Consider the following 25,543-nt stretch of genomic DNA (forward strand, 5'->3'; position numbering starts at 1 on the left):
GAGAATTCAATTTGAATCTCAGCAAACTACATCTTTATCTTATCTAATAAACTAACCTTACTTTATCCTATCTAAATATGTACAAGTTTAATTTAAATACAAGATAAGATTAGTAAATAAATCCTAATCTATTTGAAATTCAGTTCTGCTGTATCCCAGTAAAATAGGAGATTAGCTGCCTAGCTGCTGTATCTTAAAGAAAACTCTAGTTTTCCTTTGATACTAAACCCACTAACTTAAGCCCTAAAATCCGGGTCTACTTCTATCCTTTTCTATTTAACTTCAACAAAATAAGTTAATGCCTAATAAAATATCCAATCCCAAGCTAGGTTTTTCCTAAAATAAATCCTTAATAAAAAAAATGGCTAATAGCTAAATAAATAATTAGCATAAATTAATAACCTAACATAAAGTAATAATATTAGTAATTCTTTAGAATATATTGGGGTGCGGTACTATCGAAGAAGCAGCACCTTGAGGAACATTTCCCACGCATTGCGCGGGGGGGTGTATGGCTAATTTCCATAATAATGCAACTTAGTTGTTTTTCCTAAGTTGGATATATATCATATATTCCTGCTCTTGTTGTACTTAATATGTAACAACACGGAAAGCGCTAGCCACATCTGCTCTATAATCCCAAATAGTAGTTAATTTGAAGTTTCCCTATAACCTCTTATAAAGCCTAGTTTCACCTAGTAAGTAGCCAGTGTGGAACTCAGTACCCATGACTATCCTTAAAACCTATGACCTACCCATCCCAATACCCAATGTGGAACTGTGTTGTTAGCTTTGATTGCATACGTAACTACCCAAGGAAAACATAGCCACATCTGCACCATAGCTCAAAAAGACTAGTCAATTTGAATATTCCCTACAATCACTTGTAAAGGTCAGTTTTAATAGTAAGTAGCCAATGTGAGACTTAACACCTATAACTATCTTTATAACCCACCCACTTTATGTGGGTTATTAACTTATTCATATTCCTAATGTGAAACTGTGGTGTTACACGATAAGTCTATATTTTGCATGTACATTATATATCATCTGGAACATGTTACTAATGTAATAAATATGTGATACTGATGGAGATGTTATTATCATAGCTGTTCTTGTTTCCATTCTTTGATCATCATTATCGGTTATTTTCATTTGTACCCTTTCGTTTGTCCAAACACATGGAGATTTGGGTTGCTGTGATTGTATTTGATTTCGGATCCATTTGCTTAACAGCAGAACTTTATATATATATATATATATTATATATAATCAGAACTGTTTTACTCTACTACTTTCTGTAGTGATAAATGTTTGCCGCCTTTTTATTTGTTTTGAGATCCTTTAAGAAACTATTTTTTTCTTCTTGTTGAATAGTTAGAAAAAGCTTTTAACTATGACTGGATTAGACAATTGAAAATGCTATACTATTTAAGTTCATGCATTGAGATGGATTCAGCATATGATTGCATTGAGATGGATTCAGCATATGATGCCATTGAGATGGCTCTGCTATACTTCACTGCTAGACAAATATTTATTCTGCCTTCACCATGTTCTTATAAAAATGGCCTCTGACTACTAATTACCTACTAAAGGAGGATCAACATGATCCGATAGACCTAACTTTAATTTTATGCTTTGAAAGTCTATGCAAATTAAGAAGCGTCCTAGTCTCTACTGTGGTTTTTGGATGTGCTTTTCTGAGTCTGAAGTGCTGTTACATTGTTCTGACCAGGAACTGTTCACGAAACTGAATAGAATGGCTGGTATAGCTGCAGATATGTTTGTTGGCAGAGAAAGATTTGCTACATTGCTATTAATGAGACTTACAGAAACTGTCATCTTGTGGCTTTCAAAAGACCAGAGCTTTTGGGATGATATTGAGGAAGGCCCCAAGCCTTTAGGATCTCATGGTCTACAGCAGGTATGTAAATCTCATTTCCATCCACTCATTTGCAGTGTTAAAATTACTTTCTCCATTTGTGTTGGGGGCAATGCACTCCACCTCAACTTGCATCTCCTCCTCTGTAAGAGTAAGATTGAGGGTGAGATCGAGTATATAGAGTACTCCTAAAAACTTACACGTCATGAGAATTGAGAAATGCATAATATGTGAAGGTTTCTGTCTTCATTCCCGTTACTGTTCTTGCAGTGATACAAGAATTACAAGCACTATTTTGAGGCAGAGAAAGAATGTATAAATGACACTCCCTTGCAGCTAATAATCTTTTCCTGAGTCCTAATCTGAGCTCTGACTGTACCACTATGCATGGAACTAACTGTTTTATGATTTGTCCTCTTGTTATATTGAATCCATTGAGTTTGTTTCAATTGTGTTTGGCTTGATCTCGATTAGATTCTTTGCAGGAGTATCAAATTAGGCTAATGTGTTGACATGAGAACTCAACATCAATATTATTGCAGAATTTATGTTATACCGAAGAAGTGTAAATATTGATAATGATAGAACTTAGAGAAGTTATCATCAAAAACCACTCCTTTGTGGTTTTATATAGAAAAGGCCATGTCTTATTATCTCATTTTGGACAGTTTCTCTGTAGAACGTTAAAAGCTAAAGTCGAGCTCTGACTGTACCACTATGCATGGAACTAAGAATTTTACTATTTGTCTTTTTGTTAGAATCCACTAAGTTTGTTTCAATTATTTTTGGCTTGATCTTGATTAGATTCTTTGCAAAACTATCAGCTTAGACTCTCATCTTGGCACAAGAACTGAACCTCTATATTATTGCAGAAGATAAATTCTACTTATCATCCTTACACCGCGCACCTACTTTGATTTTTCTTCTTTTTATTTTTTTTTCCTTAGCAAGTATGTGGTGTAGTGATGATGAGTAGAATAACTCAATTAATTTAGGAAGAAAATAAATAAATAAATAAATAAAACATGTGTGGTGTGTAGTGTGTGGTGTAGGCGGCTGTGTAGTAAAACCCTATTGCAGAATTTATGTTATACAGAAGGTGTAAATACTGATAATGATAGAACTTAGAGAAGTTCTAAAAGAGCCATGGGCTGTTGTCTCAATTTAGAACAGTTGTTCTGTAGAACATTAAAAACTAAGTCCAGGTTTACCAAAAAAATAGCCTTATATTTACTTTGTTGTATCATGTGCAGTTCTATTTGGACATGAAGTTTGTCATATGCTTTGCTTCCCAAGGTCGCTACTTATCTAGGAATTTGCATAGAGTTGTCAATGAGATAATATCCAAAGCAATGTCAGCATTTGCTGCAACAGGGCAGGATCCGTATAGGTAAGATTTCTTTCGCATTATCCTCCAAGTTATCAATCAGCTTTGCAATTTACTCTCGCTTTAATAATAATCAAATTATAGGCATATGCAGGAATGCACAGACCTACAAATACACAGAAATGTGTATGATATACATAAATAAACTCCTGGATGCTTACAATCATGTGTATTATTGATATAACTCATAAATTAAACTATTTACAGAAGTAGACTTAGCTACGGTCTCAAAATTTTGAACTTGGCTATTTTTTTTTGTTTTAGAAATCTGTATCAAATTATAAGAATGATTATGGACCTTGATTAGGGAATATAGGTTGTATAGAAGTATTCTTCTCCTTGTGATTGGTTCTTTTTTATGAGTAAAGGATTAACAAAAATTGAAAGTACCTAACAAACACCCCAATACAGATGGTACAGTTTCTAAAATAAGAAAATAAATGAGAAATGGAAGCTAATGGTTTCAGTCCCATAATATCTCGGCTCGAGGTGAGAAAAGGCCGTCTTGAAGGCAATTTCTTCAAATGAAAGAAAGTCCAAAAGTTCAAGAATATTCACTAAAGCTATCAAAATTGAGGCGTTCGATGGGAATTTCCTTGGATGAGAGACCATTTGTCTCGTCCATAACTCCCTGCAAAGAAATTTCAGGAGGAGCCTGGGGCAGCTCTTGGATAAAGAAAATGGCAGAGGTTATACAGTGGCAGATTGCAGTGGCGTGTGGCGGCCACATGCCTATCAAAAGGAGAGGGAAGTTGGTTTGGTGGTAGAGTCAGACCTGAAGAAGCTCCGGTGGGGATCACGTGTGGTGGACATTGGATTGGTGCAGATTTGAGTTCGAAAAACCCTGAAAAGAAAAGGACTGGAAAAAAGAGAAAAAGAGAGAAACTAGTGGAAATGAATAGAAAAGGGTAGGGAAAGAAGATATGGGAGAGGAGAAGAGAAGGGATGACCTACAGTTAATGAGGGAAGGAACGGAGCTTCTCCCTTCTTCCCCCGACATGTTATTGTGATACCTCATATGATAAGGATAATGGTAGGTGGTGAATGAGATCTCACATTGCTTGTGAAAGAAAATTTTTTGCTTTTTATAAGGTTCCAATGAGACTCCAATTGTATCATTGACTAGTCTTTTTGGAGTATAGGTCATGTGGTTTGGGCCTTCCATTGGGGTGTTACAAATAGTATCAGAGCATATCCTAACCAGAAATGTGGGACTTGAGTCGTGCCATGGACAGGCTAGACGAGGACGTCGGGAATTTAAGGGGGGGGAGGAGATTGTGATGCCCCATATGATAAGAATAAGGGTATGTGAATGAGATCTCACATTGCTTGGGAAAGAAAAATTCTTGCTCTTTATAAGGTTCCAATGGGGCTCCAATTGTATCATTGACTAGTCCTTTTGGAGTATAGACAATGTGGTTTGGGCCTTCCATTGGGGCATTACAGTTACTATGAGGGAGGTTTTTATTTTTTTATTTTTATTTTTATTTTTTTCTCTTCTTCTGGGGAGGTTTTTTTGTTCTTCTTGAGTTGTTCTAATGTGCGGTGCAGGACTCTGCTTCATCTTTCTGATTAGTTGTAGGGTTTAACCAATGTAGTCTTGGAAGAACTTTGAGGTGATATATTACTTTTTCTTTTACCAAACCACTGTAATCTTTTGTTCTTCTTCTAGATGATATTATTCATTTGTGATTTCAGCACCCACTCCCCATAGAGTTAGGGATGCCATTCATTAACTTAGCTTCAGGTAATAAGAGATCCAAAATAAAAACTTCAACAAATTTTGCTTCTTAATAATTAGCAAAATGAGATAAAGTTCGAACAACCGATGGTAATGATGGCGATAGGATGTTGTGGAAGCCCAAGGGGAGTAAAAAGTTTACAGTTCATTTGTATATAAGCTGTTGATTGTTCAACATAGTCCTCCTTTTCCTTTGTCAGCGTATTTGGAGGTCTCGTGTGCCTTCCAAAGTTTTTTTTTTTATATGGACTGCCTCTCTTAGGAAAATTTTGACAATGGATAATTTGAGGAAGCAGGGTCTTGTCTTTATGCATTGGTGTTTCTTGTGTAAGAATCATGGGGAATCTGTGGATCATTTACTTTTGCATTGTGAGGTGACGAGGGCTTTGTGGGATGTAGTTTTTTGTAGAACCTGGTTGGCTTGGGTGATGCCTTTGAGAGTGGTTGATCTTCTTGCATGTTGTAACGGGCTATATGGTTGCTCTCAAGTGGATGCGGCTTGGAAGATGGTTCCTTTGTGTCTTATGTGGTGTACTTGGGTGGAAAGGAATGAGCGGTGTTTCAAAGATAAGGAGCGCACTTGGAGGAACTTCAGAATTTTTGTGTGCACTCTTTATTGCTTTGGTTTTCTGTTTTAGTAATTAACGGAGCCTCTGCTCATGATTTTTTGTTGTCACTTTATGCTTCTTAGAATGTATTTAGGTGCTTTCTTTTGTATACTTCCTGTGTACATGGACATCGCCTATTTCATTCGTTTTAATAAAATTTTCTTATAAAAAAAGTTTGAACAACCGAAAATAATGTTCTGATAACACCCCATTGTGACAAATCCAAACTAGCTCGATGTGTACACTTTTTAGGGCGTGACTGGACAAGGTCTCATCAAACTAAATCTGACCCACCTGCTTATCCCCGTCCTTGTTACCCAAGAAATTTGATAAATGCAAAAACAACAAAATTGAGTCGAATACTGAGTAAATAGTACATTATACCATAAAACATTTTAACATTGGATTTACCTTTGAAAATACTTCTAATCACTTCAAGCATTCATTACATGCAAATCAACACACACACATAGAACATACACTTATCATATTTCTTTTTTACACATTAACCATTGTGTATAAGGTTTTGTACTGATCCCATATATCATGGCCACACAGGGCACTGCTATTGTGCTGGCAGATCTAATTATTCTACAACACTTAGGCTGCGTTTAGTTGCAAGACTCAGTTGAGCTCAGTCTAATTTTAAGCTGAGTCTAACATCCAAACATCCAACTCATCTCATCTCAAAACTTCTTTACACGTGAGACCCACAACCTTTTTAAACTTCCCATAAAAAGTACTAAACTCATCTTAACATCCAAATATAATTTAAACTCAGTTTAGATGGCCCCACATAACTCTCTTCACTACTCAACTCACTACTATTCATAAGGAACTGAGCTCAACATCCAAACACAGCTTTAATTCCTCATCCTAGGTCTTCTAAGATGCATGAAATGTCAAGGAATATCAAGATAAGATGCATGGAATGTCAAGGAATGCGACGTACTGGCTAAGCATGGGTTATTCTACTGTTTAAGCATTCAATCAGCTTGAAAGAATGCGACCTAACTTGAAAACATTTTAAGAATGCAATAATGAATGCCACACTTCAAAACATGCTTTGAGCACTTATGCATCATAATATTGAGCAAGCATGGCATAATCATACTTCTTTATGGAGAAATCAGACCATATTTTATAGCTGGAAATTCATTTAGGAATACCAAACAGCAGTCATTATGTATTCGCCTACTTCACTGTCTGATCACTTAGCTTTGCATTAACTCTACTTGATATGTGGAACTTCACTCAAGTCCGTACAACGCCTTCACCATGCAATCTGAGGTAGCATAGCATCTGTGATACGTGTATCTATCATGATGTAGTGAGCATGTGATGCTTTTCTCTTTTGTTCATCTGGTCTATAATTTTAGTTAGAAAACGAACATTGGCACCAAGTCTCTATTGAGGTTTAATAGCATGTGTATTTTCTACTTGCCCAGAAAAATCTTATTTCCTGCTTGATTGACATGAATGACTCAAATAAAGTGATTGAATTGTAGACTTGCATATCCTGGCCCCGTTCGAATTAGTTGATAATATGCTAGTTTTTTATGTTAATTATTATTATTATTATTGTTGTTGTTGTTGTTGTTGTTATTATTGTTGTTTGTGATGGTGTTTGTCACTTTATTTGTTAGGGTTAGGAAACACAAAATAAACAAGAGCTCGAAGAACAATCAAACATAAATAGGTTACTTTAAATTGCAATATTAGAGATTTCATTTAGTAGTACTATTCACAGCAGAGACGGGCATGTTGGCAGAAGGCCGAAATGCCGGGATGCTCGCTACACTGGCAACACCCGTTACGTTCCGTGAACACTGTGTGTCAGTATGCCTGACACGCACCAGAAAAAAATCACAGCGGAAATAATAGTAAAAAACTGGTTCTGACTAGAAATATGAGTACCAGAGAATTAAACTTTAACTCGCCAGACCATAATATTATCCATAAGTCACAGCCACACCATTTTCAGAAAAATAACAAACCACAACTAGTTCATCGCCCAAATCAAATAACTACAAATATTACATAATCTCAACATCTTAACAGGGATAGACCCCCGTAAACTACTCCTCAAGTTGCACTAGTTCATCCTCCCCACCTCATTTCTTATATTTGCATCAAAGCCTACGCGAAATTGTAGTGGGACTACCACAGTAAGATTTTGAGTAAAATCCCATGACAGCAACTATAAATGCAAGATATGGCAATGAATATGAAATGATAAATCTTCAAGTAAATAAACGAATAAATCACACATACTAAGGCACTAGCCTCTAAACAATAAAATAAACACAGTCCAACGTAACCATTATTACTGAGCACCCAATGCCCAAAGCATCACACAACATACGTTTCTCAGACCCCAGGTCCAAACTCAGCCGTGAAAACCATCTTATCAACCATTTCCATTTATTATCATGTGCACTACGGTCTCCACTTTCTCATGGTCATACGCACACCCTCCCCTCCCTAGCTTTCCTAGCAACACCTAGCTTCGCGCCCCGTACTTGACCATAGCATCCTCTAGCCTGTGCCAACCAACCATCTCGCCCGAGCCCGTTGTCTCCCAACAACAACCCAAGAGACGTCACTCAATTCTTAGATGCTCCCGAGTAACCAGAGAAGCTCCACCGAGATAATGCCCCATCTCAACTTTTGGTTGTGATCCACTCACGCACTCGTATACCCCTCTTAAATAAGGAAAGTAAATACCTTCAAATATTAACATCAATCTTTCAAACAAGATAGCCAGTAAATTATAATAGTGTTATGCATGGGGATAGTGTTAAAGAATGGAGACAAAGATATAGGAGAATGTAACCCAGCATACTCGTAGTCATTATCTGACTTTTTTAGCATTGTCGTACGAAGAACCTACCTCTACAGTGAACTTTCACTGAAATGCATATTGATGATCTGGTCTCCCTTGGTTCGTTGTAGATTCTGACGTCTGAAACGTTAGAGTACAATTCCAACCTTAGCCTTCCCTTGGGGATTAGAGAAGTTTGGAAAAAGTTTTCATCCCAAAATTCTCATCTCATCTCCTTCCCAAACATAATTCAAATACAAACATTTTCAAACTAATCATTACAAATTTTCCAAACTTTCAAACAAAAAATAAAGAACAATTCAACTTTTTCAAATCCCCAAACAAAAATAATATTATAAGACTATATTCTAACAATATTTTAACTTTATAATATTTTTTATTTATCTTTTTTTTTTCTCCTTTGCCAAAACCCAAAAAATACTCAACTCAAACTATCTCACTACTATTTACAAACTATCTTACTATTATTCACAAAATTCTCATCTCATCTCACTCTCCAAGCATCTCATAGTACAGATGGAAAAGACATGCTCTACGCATCTCAAAATTTTGGCCAAGGAGAGGGGCGCTCAGTTTGTTGGTTGTGAATGTCACCCATGTGGTTGAAAGTTTTTGTGCATGGTCAAGCACACGAATTCGTGACTCTCCTTTCTCATGTGTGCTCTGGTGGAAATGTCATTGTTTGTACAATCTTTCATGAGGTCACCCACTACTCTCTGAGCACTATGATGTTGTTTTATGGGCACTCAAGTTGTTGCACCATGATGCTTGTTACTCGCCCCAAAATGTGTTTATGCTACATGTTGCTCACCCACATTGTTACTCGCCTGTTACTTGTTTGTGTCGTTACTCGTCTTTTGTATTCCCTAGTCCTTTGCCTGCTTAAGGATTCGCTTGCCAAGTATTGTCCGCCTGAGTCCTTTGCTCAACCTTGACCATCCGACATGGCTTTCCTTTGCACCCGAAATTATAATCCCATCCTTAGTCATGTTTTGTCTGTTCGCGGAGGGTTCCTACCTTCGAAAAGAGCGCAGTTCTAACATAAAGTAGAAGAATATCTTGTGGTTATACTTTTTATGTATTTGTGTTTGTGTGCGTTCATCAGAATATTTGCCTTCTCTGAGGCTGTTATTATTTTTTCTGTCAGCTTACTACCAGAAGATGACTGGTTTAACGACATCTGTCAAGAAGCAATTGAAAGGTTGAGTGGAAAACCAAAAGCCACCATTGGAGATCGGGAACTCAACAGCCCAACTGCATCTGTTTCAGCACACTCAATTTCATCTGTCAGATCTCATGGGAGTTCCTAAATCCCAGTTTCATCATGTAAACTAAACAGCAGCCGAATTTGTGTGGATGTGATGACGGGTTCCTTGTATTTGTAAGCTTTTTTCATCTACTTTTTCCCCTAATTTTTGTTCATCTTATATTTTTCTAAATTTTCTGTAGGGGTTGGAGTTTGCAAGATCGCGTGTATAGTAATTCCTTTCGTTGTCTAATTGAGCAAGCATTTGAGTTTGTTAATTGTTCTTTAATCATTTTCCTAAATCCAAATCTGTACTATTCTTTTACAAAGTATAGTACTTAATGTGTTGATTTTTGTTCATCCAAACGTTCAAGCTTGATGTACTTAATGTGTTGCATCTGCCTTGAAAGCTATCCGATTCTACTCTACATCTGTTTATCATTAATGTCGGGTGGCTTTGCTTGTATATGAGCTTCCAAACGCGTCAACTACGCTTGCATATGACTAGGGACTAGGGTGTAAACGAGCCGAATTTGAGCAAGTAGTGGGTGGTCAAGCCTTGTTTATTTAATTTTTATTTGAATAAAAGCTGAGCTTGATCTTCTCTCAAAGTTATATTTTATGTTCACAAACAACTTATAAAGTTATTTTGACAAAATCATGTAAAGTTATTTGTCAAAATGTCAAATGTCAAAATCAATGTATAATCGAATTGATATATTCTATCATCTACTTCTGTATGTATATTGTTTTCTTTTTATAAAGTTTAATATTAATAAATAAACCCTTTTCCTTCCTGTGCTTTCTTTTCTTTTCTTTTTTCTTTCTGGGTGGCTGTTGAATTGGATAATTTTATGCTTCTTATTCGTTTTTCTGATCTGAATGGTCAAGTACCACCATTTTACTCTCAAAAGCATGCAGTAGGTAATGACACAGACAATTCCATGGCCATCGTAAACATTTTGCTCTTGTAGTTTCAGAATCAGATATCTAGGTCTCATTTGTTTTTGCAGATAAGTTGAGATTAAAGTTAAAAGTTGAATAAAATATTGTTAGAATATATTTTTTTAATATTATTTTTATTTTAGAATTTGAAAAAGTTGAATTGTTTAGTTTATTTTGTGTGGAAATTTGAAATTTTTTTAATGATTATAAGAGATGAGATGAGATGAGAGTTGTAAAAATAAACGAGGCCGTCAAATATCTAATTGACTCCTTTCTCTATTTTTATCACCGATCATTTTGGTTTTGGTTTTCTCCCGACTCTACCCTGCCTTTCTTCTCTCACGCCATCTTCCATTTATGGATATGACAGCCCAGAACAAAAAGATCCATTACCGGATTCCTAATGTAACAGGATACAGAGATGTCGAATGTGCAACTTAAGAGAACTGAACTGAAAAGAAGTGTAAACATATGAAATTTTCGCTATAAGAAACTGTGTCTTTTCTGAAAGATGCTGAGAAATCTAGATGGAAACAAAAATGACTTTTTCTACATTTCATGCATCCATTGCATGTTTATTACCTGTCATGTTTAAAAAATCTGTGTATGATGAATGTTAACTTACTGAGATTTCAAGGAATCTCACTCTAGTAATTTCAACTACCATTCCATTTAGGATGGTAGGAGTTGTAGCAGGACTTAGAAATGGTAATGAATGCAAATCTCGGTCTGAGGATGATTGAGGAGGAGTTAGACTTAGACCACTAGTTGGAGTTGATTGTGATGTTTCTAGAAATAGTCCTGCAAGCCATTCAGCGCATTCAGGCGAGGCTATGAGTACGTTCCGTTTTAAGATCCCTTTAACCATGACCTGAATGAGGAGATGTATTCTCTATTTTTTTTTTTTTTTTTTTTGTGTTATGTACACACATCATATTACAAACAATTATATAATGCATGAATGAGTTATTTTAATGAAGTTATGGTTTTAAGTTATGCTAGTACAAAAACTTTTACAAGTCACATTTCCACTGCAATTATTACATTCTATTAGATGAATCATAGATGCATATCATATTATTTGTCATGAATGAGGATATGTGACCGTATGTTACATTAAGTCTCCGTTATAACACAAGCGTAGACTGGGGTTATCACACGGGTACTTTCAATATTTATGATTATGTTTTTCTGGGAAATACATTTTATGAATGAGAGATACATATATATATATATATATATTTATATACTATGTAATTTATTTTATATACATATGCACATGCTCAAAACAAGCGTAATCGTCAGAGGAGTAACTTACAAACTTTCTGTACTTGCAATCAAAGACTCAGTCGCTTCAAGGATTGGAGTAGAACTGATTGGACGAGAGCGATGACTTTCATTAGCAACTCATTGTTTTGTTCATCCACTAATAAACATGATATTAATTATGAAAACTTTGTAAACTTTTGCTCTCAATATTGCTATTACAGGAGTGTATGTTTTTTCCAATATATTCTCGTCAGTGACTTTTTCTCCACATAGTTTCAACTGTGAACCAACTTTAAATAGTGCAAAGTTATATTCACTAACAGTCTTGAAATCTTGCAACTTAGGTGCATCCATTGATAACGAGCTTTTGGAAGGATTACGGTCTTCTGGTGCTCGTATCTTTCCTTTAAACTATCTCATAAATTGGTCTTTTATTGTTAGGTACTCAATTTTTAGTACTTTATATAAATAGTGGCAAAAGAAAATTATTGCTTTAGCACAATCCTACAATAATGCTTCATTTCCTTAATAGGATTTTCAAAATCCATTGCATCAAGATGAGTCTCAACATCAAGGATCCATGATAAATAGTTTTTTGTCAAAACAATCAAGGGCAACAAATTCAAGTTTTATCATATTTGATCTGATCTATAACAAATATATTAAGTATTGAATGAGAATAAAGATTTAAAATCAAACTAAGATATAGAAGAAAAGAATATTCATCGCATTGATGTGCTAATATTATATACTATACAGTATCTCGTGGATTATATCAAAATGTTTAGATCCCAATAGACATATTGTAACACCCCATTCCTCTAGGGTTTTAAAGTTAGAGAAATTGAATACTACTAACCTTAAAAAATTTACACTTAAACTCCAGGTATAAAGGATTCCATTACATTTACGAAGACTCAAAGTACTTATATTAAAATTAAGGATATGTTTGGATAGTGAGAATATTTGAAAAGTGTTGAGAATGTTTGTGAATAGTTATGAGTAGAGATTGGAGTGAGTTTGTGGGTCCCATTGGGAGTATTTTGAGTTGTTTGGATGTGTGAAGTATGTTGAACTATTGACTTTTGGATAGGTAGTTGAAAAATGTGTGGGTCCCATAAATATTATAGTGATTTTATTTTTAGTAATAAATATTATAGTGATTTTATTATAGTAATTTTTTAATATTAATAAATATTGTAGTGATTTTATTTTATTTTTATATATAATAATGATAAATATTATAATGATTTTATTTTTAATTTATATATAATAGTGATAAATATTATAATAATTTTATTTTCATATATATAATAGTGATAAATATTATAGTAATGTTATTTTTTATTTATATATTATAGTGATAAATATTATAGTAATTTTAATTTTTATTTATATATTATAGTGATTTTATTTTTTATTTATATATTATAGTGATTTTATTTTTTATTTTTTATTTATATGTTATAGTGATTTTATTTTTTATTTATATATAATAGTGATAAATATTATAGTGATTTTATTTTTTATTATATATTATAGTGATTTTATTTTTATTTATATATTATATTGACTTTATTTTTTATTTATATATAATAGTGATTTTATTTTTTATTTATATATTATATTGATTTTATTTTTTATTTATATATTATAGTGATTTTATTTTTTATTTATATATTATATTTATTTTATTTTTTATTTATATATTATATTTATTTTATTTTTTATTTATATATAATAGTGATTTTATTTTTTATTTATATATTATATTGATTTTATTTTTTATTTATATATAATAGTTATAAATATTATAGTGATTTTATTTTTATTTATATATAATAATAATAATAAATATTATAGAATGTTTGTGAATAGTTATGAGTAGAGATTGAAGTGAGTTTGTGGGTCCCATTGAGAGTATTTTAAGTTGTTTGGCATGTGAAATATTTCTAATAGTACGAGAATACTTGAAAAGTACTGAAATACTTTCGTTACCCAAACGCAGCCTAAGCCTCTCCAAAAAATAAAAGTTGTCCGTAGCACTCATTAAAGGACAAAACAAAATAGTCATTTGCTACAAAATCACAAAAAACTATAAAATAAAACCAAAGTTTTTCTTTGGTGCCTCAAGCCTCAACGCCATCCCCATGAATAGCATCATGTCCTATAGCATTCTTATAATCTTCTCAACTGGGGTGGGAAGAACATAAAAATACTAAAATGGGTCGAATACTCAGTAAGAACCACATAATGCAATAAACATAATAGTAGTCTAGGTTTCAGTGAACAAAAACATCCTCAAGAGACATTACCCTCATGGCATACATAAATGTTAACATCAAAGTAATAAAGAAATGTCCAATTCCTTAACCTTAAAGCTTAAAATGCAACATTCTTTTTCTTAACATCATATTCTTAATAATCGTTATACACTATTTCCCTCATGTGTTAGGGTTAGCGGCCCTTGCTGTCAATAGTTCTTTCCGTGGCTAGCGGATAAGAACCTAACCTACTAAGAAATGGGTCATCACTGTGTGCACCACCAATGGTGCACTCTAGAGTTTCAATCTGCCCCAACCTCATGGTACCGTCTTCACTTACATGACTAGTACATTAACCTCATCAAACACATGTAGTCATATCTTTTCATTTTCATTTTTTTCCTTTAACCTTACCTTACCATATCTCGCCTTCCATTCTTTAAAATATATAGTCATACTATATAGTATTCAATAATATCATCATTCCTGCAGTTATAGAATCACATGTAATTTCTTTTATCATAGATAGGGTTCATGAAAATGGGCTATCAATGAAAGCTTATACTTATATAACTTTGTAGAGCTTTACTTAACATATATACAATTTCAAGAGACCTTTCGGTTTACATATAAATGATGTATGGCAGATTATATGATCATAGTCACTTATCTCAATCCTATGCAAATAAGCCAATCGTGTGTGTCACCAAACGTCAAAGTGAACCTATAAGCATTCATCTAATTACATAAACATCTCTTTATGCTGGACAATACAAGAATTATGCATCATGGAATTAGCCTAAAGGTAACCCATGACATCTGAATCCCTCGAACTTCAACCTTAAATGCACCGAACTTTGGCATAGATATTGGATTTACTACACTTTCCAACACATCCATTATGGTTCCTCAACTACATTTTTCCCCACCTAACTCTTACACGGTTTCAACCAAAACATGCACTCACTCAAACACAATGTTAGTCTTGGTCTCATACCCGTGTACCTTCACTCTTATGCACAACACTCACACTATCTTTCTTTGCAGCACTCCTCTCTCTCAAGCCTCTAATCTAGGATATTAAAGTCTGCCTAAGGGTCAACATGTGTGGAAAAGGAATAACATGAATCCACGAGGACAGGAGAAAACCTACTACAAGTGATACGTGTGGACATGGGGGTGAAGGTGTGGCAACTTTTCTTCCTCTGTTCTTTCCTATTCTGGTGATTGAGCAATAGTTGAAGACAACTAACTGTACGATCATGAGGCAACTTAGTACGGTTGGCATGCATTACGTTAGCCTCGGTCTTCCTCTACATCCAGTTAACAAAAACATAGCATAAACTATGTGATATGTGTGTTATGCATGGATAACACATAGTGCTATGACATGACGAGCTTACTGGTGGTCCTTGGGCAATGTACAGATGAGATCTAGTGATACTTGAAAACACAGCGAGTCTCAATGAAGGATACAAGGTTTATACAATAGAAAATCCGAGTAAATCTAGCAGCGTTGCTCTTCTTGTGATGATTGATCTGACCTGTAAGTCACATTCGATGTAGTAGTTTCCAAAGATGAACGTAGCGAGAAAAAGAAGACGATAAGAGGGAAAATGATGGGAAGCTACTAGAAGCGATGTATGTATATATATAGTGTTGTCGATTGATTGGACGTGCGGGCGTTACGCCTTCAGTGCGTTACGTTTGGCATAATTTATCCAGCAACTGGGTTGGATTGTCCCACATTTGAGTAATGGTCTAGGTCATAGTTTGGGCCATTGAATAGGGTCACACTTTGGGCCATTGAATAGGGTCACACTTTGGGTTTTCAAAAAGGTCTCAGGTCTTAGTCTAAACTCAAGAAATTTACACACTGAAATGGCCCAAGGGTTCAAAGTCCAACCCTCTTCTAACTAATCTCAATGGTTACATATAATATAATATCATCAACCATGACAAACAATCATACAGTATAATAATATAATAGTTTATTTATAATAATTACTAGGGATTACGTGCTAGAATAATAATTAGATAGGAAAGTTATAAAACTTATAGAGAATATTTTAGTAGTCTAGAAATGTTACGCAAGTATCTTGTTGAATATTAAAAGGACAAAATAGTTGGTTAGAGTCTTGTACTGATAGCATATATGTGTCTTGTTGAAGATTATAATGACAAAATAGTTGGTTAGAGTCTTGTATTGATATTGTATTGTAAGATTAAAGAGAATTAGAAAAATAATTGAAAGATTGCAATATAGAAAACTATCTCTTTAGGAGCTCAATATCATTCACCTCGAATTTTGTGTCACAAATGATTCTCAAGACTTTCTTTTATAGGAATGGGAGCACAAGAAATATGAAAAGATGAGACATAAATTAATAAGGTACATTGATAAATTTAGGAATTCTAAAAGTTGATACATGAATAGGCTAGAATTCTAAGAGGTGGAATCTAAATGATCATCCACAAAGTTCTTGTGTGCATGTTATGGCACCCTCGGCCCCCAATTGTGGTTTGGTGAGGAACCGTGGTGCCTGAGATGCATGTCCCACTGTCAATACCCCTTATGCAATGTGGAAATCTGGTATGCTCATATGCTAGGCACATATGTGTACAATAGTCGCAGCGAAAAAAGTATAAGATACTAGTCAGAAACTAGAAATATGAGTACCAAATATTTAAACTTAATTCGCCCAACAACAATAATATCCATAAGTCACATCCACACCAATGTTATAATATTACAAGCCATATTTTCTTCATTGTCCAAATCAAATATCAAAAGAATATTACAAATATCAAGTCTTGTCAGGGATAGGCCCCCATTCTATTCTCCTTCCTCGAAATACTCCTTTTGCCTTCCATCTACATCAACATATACAATTCCGATGAGGGAAACCATAGCATTACCATGGTGAGATTTCAGGAGATCTCAATAAATTAAAGCCCAAGAAAACGACTGTTAATGCAAGAAATGATGACGAATATCAATGAAATAATTGGGAAATCACATATGTATACCAAGGTCCCAACCTTGAGCAAATAAAGTAATCATGATTCATCACCATAACATCACCCAGTGCCCAGTGCCCAGTGCCCAAAATCATCAATCAACATATCATTTCTCGGACCCCAAGTCCATTCAACACATGAAAACGATTCACCAACCATATCCATTTATTAATGTGTGCATTATGGTCTCCTCTTATACTGGCCATACACAGACTCTGGCTCCCTTTGCCATACCGCAGGTAACGACTGTGCGTATGATTTCATAACAAGTGACACCCAGTTTCGCCCATGACGTGTTTTTTGGTCAAGTGTCCTCTAGCGTCCGCCAGTTGAGGGGCAACAAAGTCAACCCAAGAGCATTACCATGTCGCCCTAGAGAAGTTCCAATTCTTATGCATTCTCGAGTAACTAGAGAAGCTCCACCTAGAGAATGCCCTATCTCAACTTGGGGTTCTGATCCACTCACACACCCATAACTTCACTTAAAAGAAATCAAAAAGTAGTATTTTTAAAGCACAACACCATTCCTTCATCAAAACAGCCAATAATTCATAATAGAAAAAAATATATACACATGAGAAAAGTATAAAAGAAAGAGATGTAGAAGATGAACACTCCAAACATACTCATAGACATTACCAAATATTACTAGCGTCGTTGTAGGAAATAACCTACCTTAGAATTGGGTTCTTACATAGTCATGCGTTGAAGGTATTAACCTCATCTTAAATTCAAAATAGACGTGAGTGAGAGAGAGAGAGAGAGAGAGAGAGAGAGAGAGAGAGAGAGAGAGAGAGATTCTGAATCCTTAGAAACCTAAGATGAAAATTGATGGCAAAATATCTCTTATACGAATAGTTCTGACCCTCACGGTTTATCAAATCCTTATCTCTGATCGGCTTATGAAATACTTGAATATTGATTGATCAAGTGTATGTTGGAGGAAAAAGGTGGCAGATACTAAGTAGACTGAGTAGACAAGCCCAATACGTCCTTGAAGTTGGCCTAGAAAATAGAAGCTCGGTCTGTCGCCGATGGAAATTGCCCATGTGGCAATAAGCTTATGCGCAAAGTCATACGAAAGATATATTCGGGTTTATACTCCCTTATTTTCTATTTGGATTTTGAATTCTTGTAGAAACGTCGTCGCTGGACTGTAAGCATTGAGAGGGCAACCGTTACTCTCTAAGGAATCATATGTTACTACTGGGCACTCCAGTTCTCGTTCCACATTGTCTGTTGCTCACCCTAAGATGTTTTCGCGCTAAACGTTTCTTGCCACTTTGTAGCTTACCCCTTGCTCACCTTGTGTATTCCTTGTCCTCCTTTTACTTGCTCGATGTAAAATGTGCATCCCTTTGATCGCCTTGCTCGTTGCTCACCCCAAGTAACACTTGTATCACTCTCTTGCAATCCTTAACGTGAGTCTTTGCCCACCCTCTAATTGCTCTCTCAGTCCTCATTTCTAGTTTTCCCGCCAACACTCCCCCAACTTCACACTAGATCATTGCCCTTGTAGCTTTCTCCTGGTTGCATTTGAGTCGTGCTACACCCATCGAGGGTGGTGGGTGTAGCACAAGAGATGTCACCGATAAGGCCAAATGACCTTTCTTTTTTATACATTTTTTTATACTCTTAAATATTTTAAAAAAATCACAACATCATTAAAAAAATACTTCCTTAATCACTAAGTAAAAGAAAAATCAATCGATAGCCACCATCAATGATTTTTATTGGTGGATAAAGCATTATCCATTGTGTTTTGCCTATTTTGCAAGGAGTTCCTACCTTTGAATAGGCAAGGTCTTTGCACAATGAATATTATTTTTACGATAATCTAATCAATTTAGCATCATTGTTTCCTTCAACAAGAAAGTCGTTATAAATTATACTACTATTTTGTTACTACTCTATCTTACTTATAATATGACAATCTAATCATATATCATTTTTAGCATAATAGAAAAAGAAAATTATCATTTTTCATTCTAAATATTGCCAATTGCCATCCTTAATTACTGCTTGTTATGATACATTGTCAATAGTTTATTAACATGATTGGAGATGGCAGAGTTTAAGATAAAAAAATAATATTATTTTGATAAAATAAACTTCTTATAAAAAAGTGATGCTATATATATATATAATATAATATATATATATATATTATATTTTATGGTTTTCACGATTTTACAAATAGGTGCCACTGTTTTCAAAAATTTTGCAACATTAAGTGCTTGTTAGCTTTCGAAAGATGCAGTAGTTCATGTGGCATATAATATGACATGTGTCAGTCAGTCAAATAGTTTTAAAAACTATAATAAAACAATAAAAATATATTTAAAAATTTAAAAAGCTATAGAATAAATAAAGAATATGAAAAAACTTGAATTAAAATAGCATATATATATAAGTTTAAATAAAATATTAAAAAACTTATTAAACAATAATTGTAAAGGCCAACAGAAAAATCTAAGATCAAGAAAAACTAAAAGCTTATAAAAAACAAAAAATACAATATAATATACCTATATAATGAAAGTTGAGATAACACAAAGAAATGTTAATTTAAATAAACAAAAAAGAGAGGCACGGGTGGCCCCTACAAGGAAGAAAGAATCTCCCCTCCATCAAAAATTCTAGTTACAACCGACCTGTGGAACCCCCGAATCATCGTGTCCTATGTGGCATTTCAAAACGACATCGTTTTTAATTTAATTCAATCGAAGATCAAGTGACTTCCACCCCCTTCCATCCTAGTAGAGAAAGTTAGAAACCCTCAACACGAAGTGGATTCTCTTCGTCTTCTCATTCCCATCGTCTTCCCTGCGAAGCCAACCTCCATCCCCATCCCCCCACGAAGCCAGTCTCCATTCAATCGAAACCCTATTCTCTGTCCCCGTCGACTTCGTCTTCTACATGAAGCCAATTGGTCTTCGTCTTCTCCTCAAACCCAAGAGCCACGAACCCACAAACCCACGAACTAGAGCCACGAATGACTACGATGCCAAGACGAAAGCTGGTTGGTGGCTCCCAGTGGTGGGTTCGAGTTACAAAAGGGAGGGGCTTTGGCTTGGGGCATCTCCATGGGGCTCACGACTTTGGTGATCTATGGGTGAAGGCGACAATGGGGCTGGGTAGGGTTCGAGTTACAAAAGGGAAGGGCTTTGGCTTGGGGCATCTCCATGGGGCTCATGACTTTGGTGATCTATGGGTGAAGGCAACAATGGAGCTGGGCCTCTAGCAGTGCCAAAGGCGGTGGTTGATGGTTGGTGACTGCGATTATGGGTGGTGGCCGAGAATGACAGAAATAGAGAGGGAGAAACCGAGAGAGAGAGGGTCTGATACAGGGATGAGGATATCTTGGGCACTCTTCATGATTGATTCATTTCTTGGATGCAATGAGATTCTGCTTTAAAAGAATAAATTATGCTTGGGAGTAGGAGAAGTTTGATTTCAATGGATGTAAACTGATTAGTTATTGGAGTTATTCCATTGATCTAAGTTTGATTTTCATTTTTAGTTCTATGTAATGTTTAAACCTGAGTTCAATGACAGGAGTATGAGTTTTTTTGCTTCAAATGTTTGAAGATCATTTACAAATTATCATTTTTTGTTCGCTGTAATTATTTTTCGTTCTTGTCTGTGAGATTTTTCTAATGAGTAATAGACTACTTTTAATTGAGTATAAAAGAAAGAAGAAAGCTGTTTGGGAAGACGGGAAAATGAAAGGGAGAGAAAGAGGGAGGAAGAAAGGAGAAAGTGGGACCCAGTTTTTCAGACGGTTGCGCAAAGGTTGCACACGTCGGTTGTACGTAGCATTTCTGTCCCTCCATTAGGCCGCCACAACTTGGCTACTTGAGTCAGGCTACTCTGCCGCCTAGAGTAGCCTGCTCAAATGTACCGTATTTCACTTTTTTGTTTTTATTTTTTTTATTTTTTTAATATTTTTAAATATTTTTAAAAAATAAAAAAATGTCTCAATAATTTAAAATCACTTTCTTAATTATCAAGTAAAAAAAAAATTGACAAACGGTCAAACTAAGCAGTTTAATTGGGACGACAGACTATCTTTATTCTTGGCTACTTAAGATGGCTGACTAAGCTCCAATGTTTGGATGGTCCGTTTCAATGGTCTATCTTTTGTTCACGAGCTATTTATTCTGAAAATTTAGATTATTTCTATTGTATTATATATAACTTTATTTAACAACTTTGATATGCAAATTGTCTTTTTGCTAATATGTTTATAATCAACAATTAAACTCATAAGAATTCTAAGTAACATGTTTGGTATTAAGAGAATGATCTGTCTGAATATTTTAAATATTCTCATTACATATAGAGAGATAATACTAAAAAAATAAATAAATACAAGGTTATTCGAGTTTATAATCATGAGTTGAGCCGAGTTTTATAGAAGTTGTATTGTTTAATAATTAATCATAAGGAAAATTTTATATACCATACCATGGTCCGACCACCATCCCACTCGGCTGATGTGGCATGCACAGTAACACGTACCATGTCAGTAAAAAAAATTAAACCTTCTTGCTATGTAGAGTAACCCAATGCATAGTACAGCCCTTTCAAATTTCATTTCGTTGCCCTAAGCCACTCTATGCCTCTCCTAACGCTGCTAACCTAGGCCTCCATCCCATCAAAGCTCTGTTCCATCCAAGCCATCATTTTCACCAACGACAATAGAGATACTGAAGCCAAGGGACGACGCTCACTCTCCTTCATTGTCTTCAACATACAGGCAACCCTTCACGACATTTGTTATCATCGTAGATCCACTCCAGCATCAAGACCCTTCATCATTGGCTTGTTTCAACACTTGTGCGTGCCTAGAGCGTATATTTACTTTGACCTCATTACTCATTTTGTGATTTTGCTGCTATGGCTAACATTTGCCCCTTCATTTGCACTGGAAAAAGAAAGAAATATTATGTATTTATCCAACATATATATCTGTGAAGATGAGAGATTAATAGCGTTACTTTTTTAAGCTCAAAGTCTTTTTTTTTTTCTCTCTCTCTACAGTTTAGTGAAGAAAGATCTTACTAGAAGAAAATGCCCATGAGTTTAATATGCTAAATCAATAGAGCATAAATCCAAGCATTAGATTAAGCATCAGACCCTTATTGACACAATAGTTTAAAAAATTGAATTTTGGTTCTCCGCTAAGTTTGCAACATTGCCCAAGCATTAGACTCCTTTATTGACACGATAGTTTGGCACTATACTTCTTCAGTATGGTAGGCTTGAACTAAAATCCAATCAATGGATCCAATATATATTGTTTGCCTCTCAATTAATGGAATCTAAACTCATAGTCATTTGCTTTTTATATAGTCTTTGTTTGTCACAAAACCAAAAAAAGAACAAATTAAATAAATATGATTACAGTCTCTATGTTTTTGGGGTTACGATATTCATTTAGTTTGATCTCTACTACCATATATTATCTAATTATTTTCTCTGCGAGTTCTCTTGAACAGTTATAGAACACCAATTTCTCAATTCGATGCTTCTAATAAGATTTACTTTAATTTGCTTCTAAAAAATTCATAGGACCATGCACCCAAGAAGTTTTATGTGGACTAAGGAGATTAATGCTGAAGAGATAATACAACAACTAGTTTTAGATCAAGCTAATAAAAGAGTGATAGCACGATCGATCAAAGAGTGATGGCATGATCAAAAAGAGATTAATTTACTTATGGCCCGTTGTTGCAGTTGCATTGTTGTGGGAATTGTATCTATCTTAGTAGTTGCTATTATAATGGTATAATATATAGTAATAAGATGTTGTAAAGATGATATGGAACGTATGATATTTTTATTTCTTGTTGATCGTAGTTGTTAGCTAAGTGTTGGACAGAGAGCAAATGATATGGCTTGTGTTGGTGTTCCCTGCAAGATCCATCTGGGGAAGGTGGGTAGTTGTATTTCATTTGAACCATTGAAATTTCAACAATAATCTTCCCCACATCGCCTTTTTTATCCTCTTTTTTTTTTTACTTAAAAAAAAAAAAAGAAGAAAGAAGAAGAAGAAGAAGAAGATTAAAGATGATGTTTTATGTTATATGGAGTTGTATGTTAAACAAATGGATCCATGTACCTTCCTTTCATGATATGCTGAAGTTTGATGTAATCTATATTGGATGTAATGATGGTTGGTTTTCACTAGGTCAATTTTGGAAGGGATAGACATATCTCTAATGATTCCCAATCCGTAGCCACAGGCAAAATCAGAATCTTCAAGATTCGCTAACTGTAACTCACATGGGGTTTATTGAAAAATATGCATACTCATAGTTATAGATGTAAATAACATGAAGATGAACCTAAACTGTGCATAAATTACCTTTATGTTAACTGTATGATGTATTGTTTGTTGAACATTCGACTCATCTTTGTATGTTATAACCACTCAATGTGATGATCTTTATGATATTGGAGCTGTAGGATGGAACTTAGCCTAGAGAGGCGAGGCAACTCCCTAGATCACGTACATAGCTTTTAAGTTATGATTTTTATAGTATAAGATTTCAGAAATTTTTAGTAAGTGTTTCAACAGACTCTCTTTTATATTTTCAGTATTTTAAAAAGTAATTACTTTCTTTATTTTATGAAATTTTTTGTACTTCGTGCTTCATGAAGAAAAAAATATTTTTTCAAGACAAAGTTAGTAGCATATCGATTCTGCTAAATTTTTTAAAAATGACATTATTTTTAACCCTAGATGACAGAGTGTTACAGCCAAACTGAATGCAAAGGAGTAGGAGCTAGCTAGGATCAGGTGTATAGTTGTTCGTAACTTTTATGTTTCGATGGTTCTCTAAAAGGTGTTGATTACCGATTAGATTGAATCGTGAGGCAAAGCTGAAAGGAAGATATTATGTTAATCTTGAAGCTAGCGAAGTTGTTTATCGTTCGTATCCGTGGGTATGTTCACATATTTAATTAAATTTGCCAGATCTTATATTTGTTAAATTTGGGATTTAACAGTATCAAATGTCAATGCCATGTACGCAAAGACGAAAGATTTTGTAGCTCTTGAGGCTGAGACTGGTAGCACTTCATGAAACTCATCCCTTGAGAGTACTACTAAATCAAAGCCCAAACCTCTTAGCATCATGGTGGGTTGGAGTAAGTACTTTTTTATTTGGAACAGGCCCTGTTTGGATTTTGTGTAGGGAAATTTTTGAGGATGTAGTGAACGGATCTGGGGTTTACACTGTAAGGGTGGGCCTGAAGTGCCCTGTCTTGGAGAGATTTTTCGACATAAAAAAAAAATAGAGAGAAATATGGTTTCATCTCATCTCATCATTACATCTTTATCAAATTTCCATATAAACTATAATAAACAATTCAACTTTTTCAAATATTAAAATAATGATTATATTAAAAAATAATATTCTAATTTTATTTTATTCAATTTATTTAAAATCATCTCATCTTATCTCACTATCTAAACCAGCTCTTAAATTTTCAAATGAACATTTATGAACAGTATGCCAGGTAGGATCCTTTTTTTCAAATGCTATAAGGCTTCAATAAATTAATCTCAATTTAAGGTCCCATTTGGGTATTTAGAATATCGTATATTTGTAAATAGTAATGAAATAATTTGAGTTAAAATATTTTTATTGAGTTTTGAAAAAAAAAATTGAATAAAAATATTATAAAGTTAAAAATTGTTTGAATATAACTTTTTAGTATTATTCTTGTTTTGAAATTTAAAAAAGTTGTATTGTTTTATGTGTTTTGTTTAGGATTTGAAAAAGTTGTAATGAATAAATAATGATTAGATGAAAAAATTAAAAATTAAAAACTGTTTCATATTTGAGTAAATTTTGGAAATGAAATATCTTAGAATACTTTAGAATAGTAGTATTGCCAAAGAGTCTCTAAGGTCTTGTTTGTGTATACAAGTATTATAAGATATTCTTATATATTTTCTTCCTAAATATCACTCAATACAAAACACTTTTTAATTTCTAATTTTCTACTTTTTCATCTAATCATTACATAATCATTATAATTTTTTTAAATTTCTAAATAAAACATAAAAGATAATACTAAATTTTCAAGTTTCAAAATAAAAATAATATGTAATATTATATTCAAATAATATTTTAACGTATAATATTTTTATTTAACTTTTCTCCCTTATTTCCCAAAATCCAACAAAATATTTTAATTCAAACAATTTTACTACTATTTACAAACTATTATATAACTATTTATAGATATTCTGATATATTCTAAATATCTAAACGAGCCATAGGTGTTGTTCTTATTGTTCAAAAATTGGGAATAA

At 34.1% G+C, this 25,543-nt stretch overlaps 1 protein-coding gene and 1 non-coding gene across 2 annotated transcripts in view; both read left to right on the forward strand.

Annotated features, from left to right (window-relative positions):
- LOC109013836 (exocyst complex component EXO84B-like) overlaps positions 1-10,123 on the forward strand; it is a 30,192-nt gene extending 20,069 nt beyond the window's left edge. Inside the window, exons 5-7 of the mRNA XM_018996049.2 lie at positions 1,739-1,927; positions 3,139-3,275; positions 9,614-10,123. Coding sequence (XP_018851594.1) covers positions 1,739-1,927; positions 3,139-3,275; positions 9,614-9,776 — 489 coding nt within the window. The 3' untranslated portion in view covers positions 9,777-10,123. The remainder of the gene's footprint in view (positions 1-1,738; positions 1,928-3,138; positions 3,276-9,613) is intronic.
- Positions 10,124-23,091: 12,968 nt separating this feature from the next.
- Positions 23,092-23,211, forward strand: LOC118349122. The gene has a single exon (XR_004802113.1). It is a non-coding gene; the product is annotated as a small nucleolar RNA snoR135 (small nucleolar RNA).
- Positions 23,212-25,543: the final 2,332 nt, after the last annotated feature.

This window comes from Juglans regia, chromosome 7, assembly GCF_001411555.2.
Source record: "Juglans regia cultivar Chandler chromosome 7, Walnut 2.0, whole genome shotgun sequence".
Lineage (NCBI taxonomy): Eukaryota > Viridiplantae > Streptophyta > Magnoliopsida > Fagales > Juglandaceae > Juglans > Juglans regia.